The 19,527-nt window shown below is 38.4% G+C and overlaps 1 protein-coding gene across 1 annotated transcript in view; it reads right to left on the bottom strand.

Annotated features, from left to right (window-relative positions):
- Nucleotides 1-19,527, bottom strand: part of NR5A2 (nuclear receptor subfamily 5 group A member 2) — an 83,783-nt gene that overhangs the window by 20,056 nt on the left and 44,200 nt on the right. The window contains exons 6-7 of the mRNA XM_036387867.1: nucleotides 15,275-15,394; nucleotides 4,289-4,436 (exon numbers count right to left, since the gene is read on the bottom strand). Of these exons, the coding sequence (XP_036243760.1) occupies nucleotides 4,289-4,436; nucleotides 15,275-15,394 (268 nt within the window). The remainder of the gene's footprint in view (nucleotides 1-4,288; nucleotides 4,437-15,274; nucleotides 15,395-19,527) is intronic.

Here is a 19,527-nt window from a genome sequence, read left to right as displayed (position 1 = left end):
TGACTGGATTTCAGGTAAAAAACAATGGACAAACAATGGAAAACAATGGACAAAGATTTCAGGTAAAATGACCAGTCTGTAAAGCTACTGGATGGTAAAATGAAGATGACAGACAACATTCCATTTAAGGCACTAATTTGGTTATTCAAGCATCATTTAAATTTAGTAATTTGTCAAATTTAATTGATGAAAATTTCTTTTGATTTTTTTTTTTTGTGATAGGAAGCAAATTTTGACTCCAATAAAAAAGAGTGACATTTTCTTGGCTTTAGTGAGGTCAAAATTGCATCTCCCAGTGGAGCATATGAATCTATTTCAGCCAGAATTAGACAATAAATCTGATAGATGCTGATCACACTGTTCTGTAACTGTTTTTCTCAGATGTTTGCATTCCATGTGTTGGACATGAGCTCATCAAGTAGTGTTAAAAGTAGGTTTAACACTCAAGTCAGTCAAAGATTTCTTTATTTTTTCCTATTTTTGCAATTTGTGCCTGGCCACTAACTTCCTGTCAGTGGTGTGACTACAGTTGCTGAATTATCGTATCCATGCTGGTTCTTCTTCTTTGGAGGAAACCTGTCAAATGCAACTAAGAAGTTGAGAAATCCATACTTGCATATCTCTTGAGCTGCTGTTTTTTTTTTGTTTGGTTTTTTTTTTTTTTTTTGATTTTTTTTTGTTTGTTATCCACCTATCTTTAGATTGCAAAAACAATTGGCAGACATACCTGAGTTAAATTGTGGTTTGACATATTGATTACTTCACTCCCTAAGGTGGAATTAAGGGGAGAATATCTCTATATGTGAAATCACAGAAATGATGCCCTAGAAAACAGACTTTCTTTGGGGTTTGCAAATATAATGTAAACATCAGTCAAAGAAGGGTTGGCAAGGGGAACTGCAATGAAAGACTTTTATGTACAGAGAGGTAAGAACTAGCTACCCGTAAAGACATTTGCTTTTTACAGCTGAGAGGGGGAATTTAAAAATTATGTAGTTCTTCATATTTAACTATTTTATAGCACTGAAGAGATATCACAGTTAAGAGACTATTTACCAAACTATTCTGGCTTACTGAATAATTGTTGAGTCAACTATACCATTCTGTAGTTGGCAGTATTGGTCAGAGGGTCCCAGCCAGAGCAGGTGGCCCTGGGAAGGGACCGGTGCTCCTGTGCCTGGGGTCCCACACAGCGAGGTGAGGCTGTGCAGTGTGACTGCAGAAGGAGTTGTGTCCTGCCAGCCACAACTGCTACACATAATATGCATCTGGCTAAGCCTCAGCAGCGTCTTCTTTAATGCTGCCAAAAATCAAAAGGATTTTCCTGTATAAACCCTTTGCAAATCCTTACGACTAGATAACGAACAATTACCTCTTTAATTTAAAATCTTGCAAGCAAAATGGATATGGTTTAATTCTATTTTGAAAAATTATTCTAAGTACTTTGGGTTTTGAACATGGTTTTACTTAGTTAGTTTGCTAAGATAATTACTTCTGAAATGTTAAGAAAAAAGGCAGAACCAAATTCTTTGCCCTAAAGGAGATAGCTGGCTTTTGGACAGACAGACAGGACAGTCCAGCCATGAATAACAAACAGCTTTATAAGGCAGTCTCATATCTATACAGTCATAAGAAACCAAACAACTTCTCAATAATTTAATTCTGTGGATTATTGACTTCATATTGCCTTTGAGAGGCTTTATAGCTAACATTTACTTTTCAATCAAGCACCGGACTAAAGAACAATAGTAAGAGGTTTCATTGGCTTGGTTAACACTCCTATGAACATTCTCAGAAATGTAAAAAGGCTATGTCTTGAAGCACTTTTTATTCCATTAAACATTACAGGGCCAGATTGTCAACAGCTGAGGTTTTTGAAATATTTTTTTTATTAAGTGATACATTATTGGTATTAGGACCAGTTTTCTGTAGAGATGCCTAAGAGATGTAGATATGTGCTAAATCCACTAGATACTTAGGCACAATAATTGCTCCCAGTTATTTGTGTAGAATTTGATGTTTAGCTACTTCTGACAGCCCTGCTGAATGCCTACTAGCATTGTTAGACACTTCAATGTCTTCTAAACATGACTTGCTCTTAGGCTGTGAGGTGTCTTTAATTTCAGCTACGTGATTAATTTGTTCTTTTGGGCAGAAACTTAAGTGCTAAGCTGGAAAAGGTATCTGTGTTTTTCATTTCAGTCTTGCCATCATTCTAGTTAAGTGTTTGCTTCTGTCCTGTGGGTCAAGTGGTAACATCTTTACATTTTGCTCTTTGCGGAGTAACATCTAGCTGTGACTATTAGCAAGTGGAATTTGCAGTATGCTAAATAATGAACTAATCGATTTCAAAGGTGTAGCTAAGACCTGTCTTAGCTACATCACTTTTACAGGCAAGTGATGTGAATACAAGGTTCCTGTTAGCAGTAAAATTAGCTTGTTTTATAGTAGCATAAATGAGAGAAAAACTGGCTAACCTGGCTTGGTACAAGTTTGTAGGTTATTCCTGCCCAAGTGCTTCAGAATAGGAGCACAGTACCTGGCAGAAATAGAAGAGCTAGAGGTGTGAGAATGATTCCTAAATCAGTGAAAAGTACCAGAACAGCTGATGAAAATCATTAAATAAAAAGCCTCCTAAATATGAGCATTTTCCAAATGCACTTCATTTATTCAGCTAATTTAAAATGTTTCTGAACTGACTTGAATTCTCTAAATATTTTATAAGAAGAAAGCTACAGGCTTTATTTGTGCCACTGTGTAATGACTGAAAAACCTACTTATGAGGAATTAGGAAATATGAATTCTTGTTATCCATCAGATTAATTCATAAAACATAATTTCTGCAACAAATGGTTTGCTTTCGCTTCTCTGAATCAAAGATATTCAAGCAATGAAGCCCTGAATACAAAATGTTAATAGTTACCAAGGAAATCCATCATCTCTTCCTAGAATTCAAAATGGACATACCTCAGAATGATCCATTCCTGTTAGCATCATTCTAATTTCATTATAATTTGTAAAATCTTTTCTGTCTTCTGCATGTTCTGTCCCCTGTACCTCTGAAGGATTGATCTTTTATCTTCCCTACATTTAAAGGGAACTTTATCTAAAATTTTCTCAAGCAAGTTCAAATTCTGTAACACCTTAGAGGGACGTATTTAAGACTGTAATTGAGATCTACAGTGTGACCAAAAGTGTCTCTTTTAGTCTACTTGCAATTGTTTCACAATAATTTATTTTTAGAATTTGATTAATTTACAGAATTTTTTAAAAACTAAAAATGAAAGGAAAGAATTACTAAATGTCACCACTGCTGATATCTTTCATTGTGTCCTTGTCTCACTTACTCTCTTTGTAGACAAAAACACCTTTTCAGTAAAACAGGAGGTTTTGCTATGGAGGAATGGCTGGGCCCGACCTTATTTATGTTTTTAAGTTTCTCCTTTCAACTCTCTGCCAAAAAAAAAGCCACTCACTTGGGCAAAGTTCATTTAGACCAGGTTTACAACAAAGTGCTAACCTGAGACAGAGGACAGGCAGAAAAATCTCTTCCCATGAAGTCAATAGGAATCCATCTCCCTAAGATCTTTTTTATTCTTGGCACCAGTGATTTTTCTCAACTGATTTATTGGAGGGCACTGTTTTAACTGATTTGTCTTGCATAGGTATCTTTCCCATTCTGTCTTCCTCACTAGTACAAAACAATCTTCCCTTTAAAGGTTATTTCCTAGCCAGATCTCTCCTAAAGCTATTATCATTAATTTGCAGTTTAGGAGTTCTTTTCACTTTAAAAAAACTATGAGATACATTCCTGATTTATGGTTTACAGTGCGACAGCCATCATATGCAAAGAAGATTGTTTATACTTACCGCAGACATCCTTGAACAAGAGGGAAATTTCAACCATATCCCCACTCCATGTGCTTTACATAACTGTATTTAATAGCATAGAAGAACATGGCAATCTGTATTTTCCACTGTTCTCTATGATATCTAATAGAATTTTATCCTTGTTCTGGAAAATTCAGTATTCACCTATCAAAATACAGAATGTTTATAATACTCCTCAAAATTCCATAGCTTTTCGGAGTAATTTCGATGGAAACATGCTTTTAATCCTTATACATAAATTCCCAGCAGCTGATAATTAAAAAATTATCCTAAGATTACTGTGAACCTCATTAAACATATTTCAAAATCATGTGTTTGATGAATAATTGAAGAAAAGCAAAATATTTTCAACGTTTTTTAGAAAAAACAGTAAGTATGAAGATTAGAGTGTACCTACCTAAACTAAACAGCACCAGGAATTTGAGACAGACAAATTCTCGTAGGTCGAACTGCAGCGAGCGAAGCTTTGCTACCAGTTCTTGTGCATGGCTCATAAGATTGTTGAGGGTGGCTCCAGCTTGGGATGCTATTACAGAATAATCCACCTGTAAAAGAGAATTGTATTCCTATCTGGTTGTCATACCCACACTTTAGGATATTTCAAGCAATAATATGCAACCAGGATATTTCCAGATATAGAAATCATATCTATCTTAATAGATATCATATATCATATCCTAATAATATAATAGATATTATATATAATATCTTAATATCATGTCTTAATTTAATGATGTTACCAAGACAAGATTATTTTATATATAAACCAATTTTAACCTGATGGTCTATATTGAAAATAACATTAAACCATGTATCTTAATGGTACGTGACATCACTGTGAGTGCTGGTTTGTCTGTATTAGCTTTTTTAGAAGCTTTAAATAGCTGCCTATGACACTGGTAGTTGTCCACATTTCAGTTTTGTTCCTTTGGTGTCTCCTGTTCTCATTGTAATAGTATGATCCTGCAGAGAACAACTGATGGAGTGAGCTTTGTGCCTACACTGGCTGTATTGCTCCTGAGGGACACAATGATATTCATGGGAAACAGTCCTGTGTCCAAACTTGGCCAGAAACATCTATTCAGGCCCAGAAATGTCGGTGTATTCCCACAGGAAACAGAGGTATTGTGTGGGTGGTTGCAGCTCTCCTCAGCTACACAAAATCCCTGTATTTGTTGGGATTGACTGGAACTTGCTCGTTCTGGCAAGCGCTGCCCTGCAGGGGAAGGAGGGGTGGCAGGTGTGTGACAGCCCAGCTGCCCTCGCACTGCCCCCAGCAGTGACCACAGTGCACAGAGCTCCTCCCCTGGGCTGGGGCCACGAGTGGTGCTGGCCTCTGCTGCCCTGGGCATGCTGTCCCTTGTCCTCGGGCAGGCTGACCTGCCTGGGAGCTTTCCTTGTATGCGGAGATCCAACGGAGGGCTGGAGTTAATACACTTATTCAAAAAGGGAAAATTCACAAGCACAGGATGCTTAAGGTCTGCCATTGCTGACACATCCTTGGGTGATCCTCAAACCTTGGGCAACCTCCCCAAGCCCAGCAAGCTGAAACTGTTCCGGCTGATGCCAGTCCCATTGTGGGTATGTTTCCATGCAGAGACTGCCCCAGCCCCTGCCACTCTGAAGGTGTGCCTGCTTTGTCACAGGGTGGTGACCAGTGGGGTAGGACACAGCCTGTGGGAATGCCATGATGGGAAGGTGAAGGGAGGAGCTGGGGTGGGCTGGCTCCAGGACAGGGCAATGGTTAGTGTGGAGCAGGGTGTAACTGCTGGATCAGAACTGGGGTGACCTGAGCAACAGCTTCAGCTTCAGTGCTCAGCCCACTTCTCACCAGAGTGCTCCACATCCCCTGCAAGTGCCACTGTCCCATGGACATGGCCTGCTGTGCTGCTGCTCCCCACAGAACCACTCCTGGCCAACTGGCTGAGACCTAAATGGGTCAGTGGCACATTTTCAAAATGTAATACCATCACCTTTCTTTTGCAGGAGCCTCCAGAACAATAGGGAAATTGCTAATCATACTTCATCTAAGTGAAGTCTGGCTGTAAATTATGACTAAGCACAATGGTAAGTGCTTGCTTTGGGTCAGTCATTTGTTTAATGGAATCAGTGCTCTCAACCCATCTCTAAGGTTTCCCATATTTCTTGTGCCACAAGAAACAAACCAGATACTGCAAAATTTTGGTTTTCCAGTATTTAGATTTTTTATTTTTTTAAATTATTTTATTTTAAAACTACCAAATTGATTTTGCTCAAGTATAAACAGCAGTAAAACTTGAAATACTTCTAACCTGACAAAATTGCAGCAAGGAAAGATAGATGACTAAAAGAAATGAAAATTAACTTTTCCTGGTAATGACCTTAATATAATCAATAAGTTACTGACTTTTACTAAGAGATTTCATTTATGTGTACTCTTATTGTGCCCTATAAACTGATTGGAGGTAACTGCACAAGAAAATGAAGTTACACTTTTTGAATGGAGGTTAAGAATAACAACACTTTGCAGTGTTGGAGCAGCTAGAGTTGAGTTCATGCTTCACTTAAATCAATGGATTACGCTGAAGAATCCTGTGAGGTGGGTTATTGCTCTCTTTTACACCTGGGGAAACTTGAAGTAGTGACAATAAATTGCTTAATCAGTGCCAAAGAAATCTGTGGCAAAACTATGATCTGATCTTTGGAAACCCCAGCCTATCCATCTTTCAAAAACTACTTGCTAGTTTATCTCTTGTTTATCACTCTTTCTATAGATGCATTTATGCATATTTTAAAATGTATATATATAAATAATAAGAAAAAGTAACATACCTCAAATAATTTTTACTCAAAGATAAGTTTAATGCATTGATGTGGTTTAACTACTTCGTATTGAGAAGCTGGTCACATATAAATATGAAATTTCATAACTTAATATCTCTTTTGCAACTGTTAAGAGGGGGGGGAAGCTCCAAATCCCTTACTGAGCTTCCAGTTTGTGGGGAAAATATGCTACTCACTTCATAAGGAGAAGTTAAGATGTCTGAATGTCAAGAATATCAGTGGCCTTAGTGCAGCGATTATGCCATAATGGAAAAACCCAGTAGATGCCTGGATTTCCCAGCATCCCTCTACTGGAGAGCTCTCAGGCAGCCTGCTCCTCTTTCAGGTGCATTTAATATTTGCAGCACCAGCAAATTTGTCTGGGAGGCAAGTCCTCATCTGCCACTCACCAGGAACAGGCTGTATTAAATTTTTATATTTATTGACATTTCATTACCATAATTGACTGCAGTTGGTTCTCTAGTAGAAGGCACAGGGCTGCCTCCTAAGCAGGAGAATTGGTCCCTTGAGTAGGATTTGCAATTAAAAACAACGCAGAATGGATTTTTTTTTTAATTGTGTAAATATGATGAGTTGAATTTTCAGCTTTAACTAGAGAATAGTAGGTGTGCAGAAGGCTTTTTTCAAGAGTGAGCAAAATTATGAGTCAGTGGAAAGACGACCCCCAAAGGTGTCAATCAGTTTATACAAAAGCAACTGTGCATGAAAAAGCCTCAGTTAATGTCTATTCTGAAAAAGTGGTCACATTAAAGACTATACTGTTCTGCTTGCTTGGTCCTTTATGCAGAAATTGATACTGAATGTGTATAAATTCTTTTACCTTCCAACATGATTAAAAGCACTTTTAAAAGACAAAGATTTAACCAACTTGGATTTTATGCAAAATGCTTAATTGCATAATGAAGTCAGAGCATTTACTTTATATTGTACATTTTACTTCATATTGTGTATTGATTTCATTTAGTAAAATCAAATCCATGACTAAAATATTCTTGCATCCCAATTAATACTACTCCTTTTCACATTGATTTTGATGTTGAGGATGTTATTTGGCATTTTTGAAAACAGTAGCTTTGTCAGAGCATCCACATAGCCTAATTTGGAAGTATAACAATGAGCTGAAGTTATGGCTGCACAAACAGAAGTGTGAATTCCTCCTGTACCCTGGGGTAAAAAAATGCTGTGGCTGAAGGCCAAAAATAAAGGGAGCACCTGGGGTTTTTTCTGTTTTGCAAATGGTGTTTCATGGTAATTAAAGATTTTTGAAGACAAATTACAGGGCTTAGATAGTAATTTTTCTGGTGGAATCAGGTGGCTTCTGGTATCACCTCTTCTCTATGCTCACAAAACAGTCTAACACTTAATGGTGGAATTAAGTTCCTTTTTTCCTCTAAAATTAAAGAGTATTTGATTATTCTAGAGTATGACTGTGGTGTCATGGGTAAATATTGTGTGGAACTGCACCATCCCTTTCAATGCTTCAGCAAGCTTGAAATTGTCTCCAGAATATGATTAGAGTGATTTTACTTGTTGATGGTGTTGCCAGGTGCTGACTGTCCCTGAATGCCATTCCTTCCAGCCAGACAGGAATTGCAGAAGTAAGGAATTAAGCCCTTGCTGTAGCTCTGTTCAGTATAATCTAGCAGACTAAGGCAGTCCAAGTTAATAAAAAATTGGGTTCATATTGGATTTAGTAAATTAGACTCCTATGAGCTTGGGGTCTGAGGGCAGAGGCAGTGGGTGCCCAGGTGCAGCAAAGGGAGCATCCTGCTCCTCCTGCTCTAGACCCTGGCCAGCACCTCTGGCTCCTGGGGGCTGCTCCCCAGCACCCCCTCCTTGGCTTCAAACAGCACTGAGAGCCTGGCTGGTCCTCACTGACCTGCCCTTGGTCTCTGAGCCCTGACCCTGCTCAAGGGGATGCTCAGTGGATGAGTCTCATCTCAGAAGCATGCATCCAGTACATAGCAAACAAGCTCATTTACTATTGCAACCTTTCACTGTTTCCTGAGATACAGGTTTCACTGGAAACTGCAGTGGTTATTAGACTAATTTTAATATAATTCTTTAATTAAAAACAGTGCTTCTGTTACATTTCTAAGCAAATAAACATGGAAAACACTTTGAAGAGGCACCTACATACAAAAATTGAGGAGGTTTCAGAATGGAAAAAACCCACAGATATGCTTGTATCTGCTGGTAATCAGGTTTGGATATATTAATTAAAATTTTGTTGACTTATGCAGCATAAGATGCTTGTCATTTTAATGTGAGACACAATAATAGAAGATAATGAATTAAGTTGCCAGTGGCCCTTTCCCCTAGGATAATATAGTGCTTGATAATTAACTATAATATGCAAATAGTAACACTCCAAAGTACTGCAGAGTACAATAGAATCCATTTCTTTATGAAGTGCTATAATGTACTTTTGTTGTTTTTGTAATATTGAGATGAGATTATACAAAATCACTGCTGTGTTTGATATTCAGTAAAGCAGATATCTGGGTAACATCTCACAAGGCTGTGTTAACTCAAACTGCTTCTTTAGGAGCTTTGAACCATGTAAGTTCACTCCCCCTTAAGAGACCCTCTTTATTTTACCCAAATTTCTGCTCTACTGTTTTAAATCCTTTCCCACAATATGTAGTAAGACTGGCTGTACTCACCTTGGATCCCATCACTATCACTACTCCAGCAGGCAGTTGGGACAGACTCGTGTGGTGCTTTCTTCAAACTGTTTCTGAACAACTTTGTTTTTCCTGCTGGGCAAGCTTAAGTCAGCTAAGGGATTTTTCCTGAGTTTGGGTTGACAGATTAGTTCACTAGCATGGGACTGGTTTGGAGGACTAACAGGCTTGGAGAAATACTGCCAGACTCCAGGCAAATAACTTATGTTTTCTTTCTTACACATAGGAGCCATGTGTATGAAATACAAAATAAATGTATTTCCCATGAAGACAACAGAGTCAGCATGTGGAAAATGAAAGTTCTGGTGTTCAAGGATTCATGTCAGGTGCTCTCTCCATGAACCTTTACTGGTACAGGGATTTTAGACTTAAAAATATAGTGCTATTATGGTTTTGTGGCAACACAGCAAAGCACACGTGAATTAGGATCAGGTTGTTCATGGGTATGTCCATAGCTAAATGAAAGGCTCAAAATATGTATACAAATATTTGGAAAAACCTGAATTCAGGGCACTTCATGGTTATAACTGAATTTTTATGTGTTTTACCCAGTTTAACTGAGCACATCTAGTTCATCCCCAAGGAGCAGGCAGCATAAAATCTTCATATCTTCATAAGGCCCTTTTAACAACTACCACAACCTTACTTTCCTTTAGGCAGTAACCACTAGAATAAGAAACTGTGCAAAAAAGCTAATACTATACTGAATAGTGAAATAATGATTGCTTGACCTCATTTGTATCCTCCTTGAATCAAATCCTGTGTTTATTTGCTGATGTAAGGACTTATAGATTTGGCCCTCAAATGCCAATACCTCTTTTGTGCCCACCACAACTATGAAGCCTCACTGACTATAACACAAATTGAATGGGAAAAAGATAATTACTAGTTTCCAAAAAACATAAGTAATAGGTTTCCACTAGATATCCATGAGCTTTCTATACCTATGACTTGTGGATGTCGTTTGCAGCCACTCCTCTAACACTTGTGTTTTTGTACTTTAGTGATACTTCTGCAAGGGTGGTCTTTCTTGACAACACCATCAAGATTTCATGCTCTTTCTCTGGTGCTATGCTTTAGAATAGAAATCCAGGTGTAAAGATGCATTTGTGTGGTGACTTCAACTAAATCAGTAGTTTCAACAATCTCAAAAAGATCTGAGATTTAGACACATTTTTAAATGGCCTTTTTAATTGGAAAGGCTTTGGCCAAGCTCAGCAGAGGGAATATTTGGCAGTAGAGTGCAGGTATGAACAAAAGGAGCAGATGAGGCTACAATTCACATGTTGTGCATTGACTGTTGCAGGAAAATGCACAAGTAACAATATTCTGTGCAGAGCTTTAGCATCTACCTTATGTGTGCTGGGTCTTAGAAGCTGGCAGTGTATTGCTCTTGTAGAAAATACAAGAGGGAAGTGCTGAAGTTGGAGGAATTAAAATTCTATAATTAGAAATGGTGTGTTAAAATTACATGGCACATGGCAAGCCTACACAACTCAGCATGTGGAGAGCATATTGGCAATGATTTACAATTAACCACCACACTGCAAATCACTCCTTAGCTGTTTTCTATTATGAAATTTTGAGAGTTGTAAAATGCATTTGTGCTACTTTATTTCCTTTTGAAATGGTAATTGCTACTGCTGAGGGGCAGTACTTAGTGCAGAAAATGAAGTGTGCAGCACAGGGAGGAACTTGTTTCTGAGGAACTGCTGAGGAATTGTAATGATCTGAAAAAAGTGCTTTCTTGAAACACATACACACAAAAAGAGCTTCATTTATGAAACCCCAAATAAATAACAAAATAAAATAAAACACAGTCTCTTTTTATACAAGTCCAGAGCTTACTAGTTTGTTGCTGACTGCACTTTTTCCCTATCAAAGTGGGAACAGTGGATTGACACTGAGTAAAACCCATAAGTCGGTGGCTTGAGGGAAATGCAGATATATGGAAATGTGATAGGAGTGCCCTAAAGTAATGGGTTTTGAGCCAGTGTGTTTGAAAATTATCAAGTGTTCTTCTAACTACTATCCCCTTTTAGATACCTAGTGCAGCACTGACAGTGGTACCACCCTGGGGACCTGGATAAAGTTTGGCTTTTGTGTCTGAGGAACAGAGGCTGTGCAGTCTAAGTAGAGAGAGCAGATATGTTCTAATTAAGGGATGGTAAATTCCCCCCTTAGAGCTTCCACCTTGATGGCGATTTGTAAAAAGGACAGTGTTTATGAGTAGCTTTTATGGAGGGATATATTAAGAAAAGCGAGGAGTGAGGCTTCTCAGGTCTTAAATTTGCTAACTTGTGACAATAAGCTTGATCTCTCAGGTAATAAAGTTGGCAATCTAGCTCAGGTCCTCAGTTTAAAGTTATTATCTTTGAAAGCCAGGTGATTGACTGTAATTTTGCTCATAGTGCTTTGTTGGTAGCAGAAATAAAAACATCTAGAGCACTTTTCATCAGAAGTGTCAGAGTGCTTTCCACACCTTAATCAACTAATTTTTATGAAATGGTGGCATGATTTTTCCCTGTCTCTTCTGTGGGAACTGAAAGGATCAGGACAGTAATCAGAAAGCATGCAGGAATAGCATGTGCACTAGCAAAGACTCATAACGCCCAGGTCTAGAAGTGTGGCTTCCCAGAATTATTTTACAGTTTTTACAGAGGATACAGACACAGTTTAATTGTCTTTTCATAAATACATTTGAACAGATGTTGTGTCTAAGAGTGCAAGAGTCTGAGTCCATGCTTCCCAGATGGTTTACCTTGACAGGTAGGAAAAGACACAGTTGTATTGGATCAACTTGTCTGAAAAAAATAATTCACTACTGAGCAGGGATGTGCAAAAGCAGTGCACAGCAGTTGAAGCCAGGAGTGGCTCAGGATGGGTGATGCAGAAACACCATCCATGTCCACTGCCATGGAGTGATAATGTTAAAAAGGGTTCAGCTGTAGTTGAAACTTTCAAGGGATGTTGAATTGCTAGTCTGGGATAATGAAAACCAGGGAAATGTGGGACTGCAGCTGGATTCAGATGGTGATTTTGTGTCAGCAAGCACAGACCAGGCTGAGGTTCTCAGTGCCACCTGTGCCTCAGTCTGTCCTTACAAGATCTCCTGGGCTTTGTGCATTGCATCAGGGCTCAAGGAGGAGGAGTTATGAGCACTGGGTGTAAGTTGGAAAAAAAAAAAAAAACACTTCATAGGAGAACCAAGGAAGAACTTTCTTCCCATGGAGATTGTCAGGCAGTGGTACTGGCTGCACACGAAGTTTTGCAGTTTCCATTCTTGGATGTATTCAAAGCCCAACTGGACAAAGCCCTGAGAAATCTGGTTTGAGCAGGGGTTTGGACTGGTCCTTAAAATTCCTTCCAGTCTGAATTGTCCTCTGATTTTAAGATTTGTAGCTCTGGCAATTCTAGATATTTTAAAACTTCTGCTTAGCTCGCCCAGCCTTGTCCATCTAAATAAGAGCTTCTTCCAAGAATTATTTTTACCCATGAAAATAATTTGAAAAGATGATGCTGGTTTAAAGTAAATGCTTTTGATGCAGAAATTGCCTACAAGCCATGTAGTGGCACAGCTCTGGCATTGCTGCAGCACCTCGACCAGCAGCAGCCTTTGTGTGAAACGTGTGCTGTGCACAGCCCAGTGCTGCTCCTGGAAGCAATCTGGCTTTTCACTGAGGAGCCAGTGGGGCCAGAGCTGAGTGAAACTGGGACAAAGCAGGGGCATTAGGGGAGATTTCAGAAACAGCAGCCAGAGACTCTGTAGTTCAGGTCCAGTGTCTCCCTGTTTCTCAAAGAGAATCTCTAATACATCCATGGGAGTATGTTTTGCAGCTGTTAGGAATTGTGAAATGGGAAAAAGGACTGGCTGTAGGGTTCTTGTTGCTGTAGTGATACCTCTCCTGCTCTTAGCCTAAGTGCAAAGAGGAAAGTAAAGAAGGTGATGGGAGACTCTGGGGGTGCTTGCACCAACTTCAAAATGACTAATTTTGACATAGGAAAGGGAAATTGGATTTAAAGAAGGATGTATTAAAACTAGTTTACAATCATGGGCAAAAATGAATGCAGTCATTCCAACATAGCCAGGTTTTAACTTAGTTGGAGACTGCCTGCAAATGCACAGCTTCCCAGTCCAGCTGCTGATTTGCAAGCAGTACATTTAATAAGCATCCTGCTACCTGTTGTCCAGCAGTGAAGAAACGCTCTGCTTTGCCTCGAGATCGTGTACAGCTGGGGTTTTTATTTTCAAGAAAAGATAAAAGTGGCTAATGAGGTAAAAATTACTACTGTGGGAAAATGGGGACAATGGTTCGAATTTAAGGGTATTTAGATACCTCTAATGATTTCAGTGGGACTTAGGCACTCAGTAACTTTAAAACAGTGCTAATCACATAACAAAGGAGACACTAAATTAGCAGTTCTCTCAGGAACAAAAACCTGTCAATGTACTTATAGGTTGATAAACAAGCATCCTGTGTGGTAAATGAAATAATTTCCAGTAAAATTGTCTATCTTGCAGAGCATGAAATGGAAAGGGAATCAGTCATTTTCTCAATTGCACCAATATAAATAAGAGTAATGCGACTGAACTAACTTTTGGTAATGCAATTAGGGAGTACAATGATATAGGTTAATGACATTCCATAAAGTGCAGGAGTCCGTTCCGTAGATAGAATTTGAGTTTTCCCAACTCCTTTCTTGAACAAGTCAATAATTTCTCCTTTCTACTGTAGACCTCTTAGTCATAAATGCAAACAGGAGAATCAGAATCCTTCTGATTCTTACAAACATTTATTCTAAGTGTTAAGAAATGGCTGCGTCTTTAAAATTATAGCTAAAGCTGTAAGCAGATTCCACAACTTGCAGACACAAATGGTGTAGCACAGGAAAAGGAGCTCTTTCCCATGTGTGTCCAAATTGAGGCAGTTCAGTTCAGTTTGCAGCTACTTAAATAACAAAGAGCCTTCATTTGTTTTCACTTCAAGACAGAAGCATAATGTACAGGCACACTTTGCTTTTCTTTGATACTCTCTCTCTTTTTTTTTTTCTTTTTTTTTCTGTTAAAAGCAGAATAACAATCTTAGAAATAAGATTCTTGTTTTACTGTCAAGATCGTTATGCTCTGGAAAGCATAGTGGAGACAAAACTTTCTATTTCCTTTGTGTTCTCAGTGCCACCTGAGAACACAAAAGTTCTCACTGTGTTTTCTCACAGTTTTCTTATATTTACTCCATTATAGCTCTTGCATTTTGGGAGATCCTTGTATCTGACACATGAAGAAAATAATCCCTGGATAGCCATGCAGGAAATGCAGGGTGCATTACCCTGAGACAGTTTCTGAGACACTATCTGCTTTTATAGCCTATGGACAGAATAATTTTCCTGTGATTAAATGTCTCAGCTGCCCAGTTTCTCACACATGTGCATATGTCTCTAAAAACAAGGTATTTCTAAGGTAATAAGCAGCAGGTTCTCTAGATTTCTGACCCAGACACTGCTTCTTTTCAGTAAATCACAATTCTGAAAGGAAGAAAACTATACATGCTTAAACCTAAAGCATTAGGTTTGGGAGTGTTGTTGTTAGAAACCATTTAGCCCCAAGGAAATACTACTTCTTGAGAAACAGTTCTCATCTGCTGCTTTTCAATTACTGAAGTATTTGAAAAGCTAAGTGCTTATGATTATATCTGCTTTTTTAGGTTTATCTGTAATCAGCAGACTAGAAACAGAATGCACCAGTGATTTTACCTACACTACTTATGAAGGATCTCTGAGAACTCAGTAGTGCTTCTGATCTAGTTAAACTCCTGGTATTTTGAAAATTATTACAAAAACAAGAGATGACTATTTCTCTCAGACCACATACTCACTTGTTGCCCAGTAACCAGAAGGATGGAGCCTTCTTTCCCATGTACCACTTGCCGGTAAATGTGATCTAGGATTAAGAGTTCACTCCAGCAGTTCTGAAGCAACTTCATTTGGTCATCAACCTGTAAAGGAAACACAAACATTGGTGACATCACTCTAGGAGTAAGTCTGACATCACACTAGGGAGGCAGCCCTCCTTCACACAGCTGGCTGACAGGAGAACAGAGATGCTGTCTAGACATATTCATGCCCAAAATTGCTGTTTGCAGTTGAATAAACAGAACACTGCTGTAGCCTTTATCTGTAAAATGTACTCAATATTTACTTCTGATTGGATTCTAGGAAAGCAGAACTAGGAATTAGATTCTAGGAAGGAGATCTTTGCACTGTTATGCTCAGTAGTAATAATAGTATATTTATGGCAATGGGATTTTATTTTTACCCAAAACAAGAAGAGCAGGAAATAATGCTGATGTGAACTTTCTCCTATTCCCCATCTTAAACCTTAGCTTCTGGAAATAAGAAGGATTCTGCAGATTCTACAAGTGTTATTGCTTCAACAGGTCCAAGTCAGAGACAGGTCCCTTGCAAATTAAAAAGTGAAGAGAGGTTAAAAAACTCTCTAAAAATGGCTGTGGTGCTATGAAAAGAGAACACTTCTTAATAAGCAGAAGCTGAGCCGCTTTGGGTGTCACTGGTAGGGCAAGAAAGGGCAATGCACAAGTCAGTAGTGAGCAGTGAGACACATCCATGAGTGGATTTGGGAACAGAAGGAACATACTGGGCACCCAGAACAAGGAACCTACTTTAAGATTTTCTGAAGTTATTTGGGATCTATGTCTTAGAGGACAAAGAAATGTATCTGTAAAGTGACTGTAAATGCAACTAGATTGTATTCAGTCTTCTTCACTTAAAGACTGAAAAAAATTAGGATTTCCATGGAAATGGGAGAAAAAATTATCACAAATTAGTGGAAGGTAGACTATGAAATTAAGTCATGGTAAGCGTCAATATCCTCTGAACCTATTTTTACTGAGCTTCCTGATTCCTTTTCAAAATCAAAGTCTTTGACTTTAAATGGGTGCCCTGAAAGAATGGAGAGGTGCATAAATTCGTCTTGCTAAAATTCAGGGCGGTAATAGCACCTATGTAATTGAAAGGACTCTAAGTACCTGCATAGACAGCAATTGCTGAACAAATTAAAAATGCTATGAATGCTATAAATCTAGTTTCAATTGCTTTAGAACTAGATTTTGTCATACACAGGAAACCACACTACAGAGAGTAATCCTGCATGAGCTGAATTAGATAATGCAGTAGGTGTTTTCAAGTTTTATCAAATATGACCTAATGAATTTTAGAATTTTTTTCTTTCAGGCTTGCTTTCTAGTTGTGTAGTAGAGAAGGAAGTAACATTTCTATGAATAGATTTTCGTAATGTCACCTGTGAAAGTTACCTACTATTGCCTCTCTCTTTCCAGTTATTTGCCACATGGCTCAGACTTCAACATCTGAAACAGTGAAATCTTTGCTTCTTCCATTTGTCTTAACTTCCCTTCAAAGGCACAAGAGGCTGTGTGCTACTGTTCATGTTTTCCCACACAGATACAGAACAAGGCTGATTTGGTATTTAAAACCTCTTGCTCTGCCCACAACATGTATTTGACTACAAAACTGTTTCAACCAATTGATTTGTTGGCTCAAGAGAGGACAGGAAATCACCACATTGATACACTTGGGCCAGGTTTAATTAATTCTTTGAAAAAGATATTTGAAATATACAGATTCTGTTACTCTTGTTTTTTACATGAAACTATTCTTTGATCATTTTCTCCTCTGAACAAAAAGGTGTTGAAAAAAATCACAAAATCAGAGACGTCATGTTAACAGGATAATGTGACTCGAATTTCACACAAAGCTATCACAGCTTACATCCAAAGAAAACAAATTTTGAGAGAGTTTAAACCTTCAGCATCCATGTCATAACACCTGTTACCTGAATAAGATGTCAAGCACTTGACTGGACTATAAATGACTATATATTTCCAGTGTAAGCCAGCTGTCTCAGCCACAGGCATTTGAAAACAAACCACACTTTAGAGGTCTGGCTTTCTGAAGATCCCAACAGCAGCTAGTCCACAATCAAAGCTTACCTCCCAAGCTCTATCCTGTCATTACTGAGCTGGTGCTGTGAGAACAGTGCGAGATGGCAAAATCACAAAAAATTGTTCTGCACATAGTCTGTTCCTGCTGTTTTACAAGCCCAACAAAAGTAGCACAGTGAACATCTGCTAGTGGTTCACAAAATCTACTCCTCTGTGTTTGCTCTAATTTAACTAGTGAAAGCCCATAAAATGGATAGCATAACCAGCTCTATCACATCCCAAACAATGTTGCCTGCAGAAGATTATTAGATCCAGCTGCTTTTGCCATTTTAAGAAAGATGGTGGGGCAGCAGATGCCTCCAGTTTGCCCTAGGAAGGAAGAAAGAAACATGACTTTAATGAGGATTGTGTATTACTAAAAGGTAGCACAAATGACCAGTTCCAGCCTACTTCTGAAAGCCATGTAGATGAGGAAAAGCATTTAGATCACATTGAACAAAACCAGTAATGCACCACTTATGTTAGAACAAGCTGGTAAAGTTTATGAAGTATGTAAGTGCTGCAGAACATAAACACCATTGTGTTTCTGTGGCATGTCGATAAATGTGTTGCAGAAGCATGTTATCTGTCAAAATGAGAAAATCAGCCTTTGACCAAAACAATTATGTGCCTTAAACTGAATGTGCCTGAAACTGATCCTGAAGGCAAAGAGACTCGAGTTTGCTTCTGAAGAGGAAGGTCCTCTGCAGGAAAATCCTCTTGTGGACTTCAGTCTTCTGACTCCAAAGCCGGAGAAGGCTGCTCTGCCATTAGCAGTGTAAGCAGGAGAAGAGGTAAGATTCTGTCTCCAAGACAGCCACATTGAGTATTTCCGGGAGTGGAGGAAATGGATTCTCAGTTTGAAGAGGAAAGGTCTAACCCTGAGCACTGTGGTGACAACACTGTCTCTTGGCAGGAGAAGAAGATAGGAATGGGAGTGTCACATCTGCCTGCTAAACCCTGGCCTCCCCTCAGCTGGGCCCTGAGCTTTTGATATGGAATTCAGTGGAAGTTTGTAAGTCTCACTGAGGCCTCTATTGACACTGAAATACACAATCACCCCTTATCAATTATAGTTAAAGGGAGGACTTATCTCAGAAATGCTGGTTACTCATCTGAAAAACTATTTGTGCTGATGTTATAGATGAGGAAGGCTAGTGTGACACAAGAGTAGTATTGTTGTAGAGTGTATGCTTCCCACAGCACAGAACGTTAATCATTATAAACTTTTGTTTTTTCTGAAGAACAACACTGAAATTGCCAAACAGTAAAATGAAGAATAATGTGTATGCTTTGCTGAAATTCACCTTAATCTTATCAAAACCACACTGTGTCTTTCTTTTAGGAAAGTATTTCACAATATTTCGTGCTGTAACCAACAACTGCAGATTTATTGCAATTTTTCTTCTGAAGAGGTATTTTCAGCCTGAAACTTGATGAATTACCTGTTAAAAATTTCAGGGTCATGGGTTTTTTTGTGTTGTTCTAAGTTAAATATTTTCCTTATAATTATTGCAGCAGATTCAGTTAAACAATGTGTTCACCTTTTACCCAGTTTACACCTACTTTTCTCAGAAGCTGGAGAATCCTTTTTCATCTCTGTTCATTTACATCAACTTGCCACAGTAGCTTTGGGCTTTTCTGCTACTAAAAATTTAAAAGGGTATCTAATAATTTTAAAAAAAGACAATAATTGAAATTTATGTGATAAGACTGTGCTGGATTCAGCTGAATTATTTTTACTTATGATTCTAATAGGGAATGCAAATATGGAATAACATGAAGCATTCATCTCATAGTGCCACTTTTAAATTCTATGGCCATTGAATAGCCATTTCCTAGTGAATATGAAGTGATTAAACATCTGTCTGAACTGCTCAGCCTGAAGCACATCGGTTCAAGGAATGGTTGAACTTTCTTTCAAATGCAGTTAGGAGATCACTCACAAGCCATTGCAGACATATAATTTGAGTTGTTACTCCATTTTCTTATGTTATAGTGGTGCAAATCACCCCAAATCAAAGTTTTATAAGACAAGTGCACTCCAGAGACTATTTTTTACTCCTGAATGCATGCATGGTTTCCAAATCATTATATAGGTAGGGAAGGAT

The sequence above is a fragment of the Molothrus ater genome, chromosome 9 (genome assembly GCF_012460135.2).
Source record: "Molothrus ater isolate BHLD 08-10-18 breed brown headed cowbird chromosome 9, BPBGC_Mater_1.1, whole genome shotgun sequence".
Lineage (NCBI taxonomy): Eukaryota > Metazoa > Chordata > Aves > Passeriformes > Icteridae > Molothrus > Molothrus ater.
Note: the sequence above shows the minus strand (reverse complement) of the source record. Positions and strands in the feature narration are given on the sequence as shown.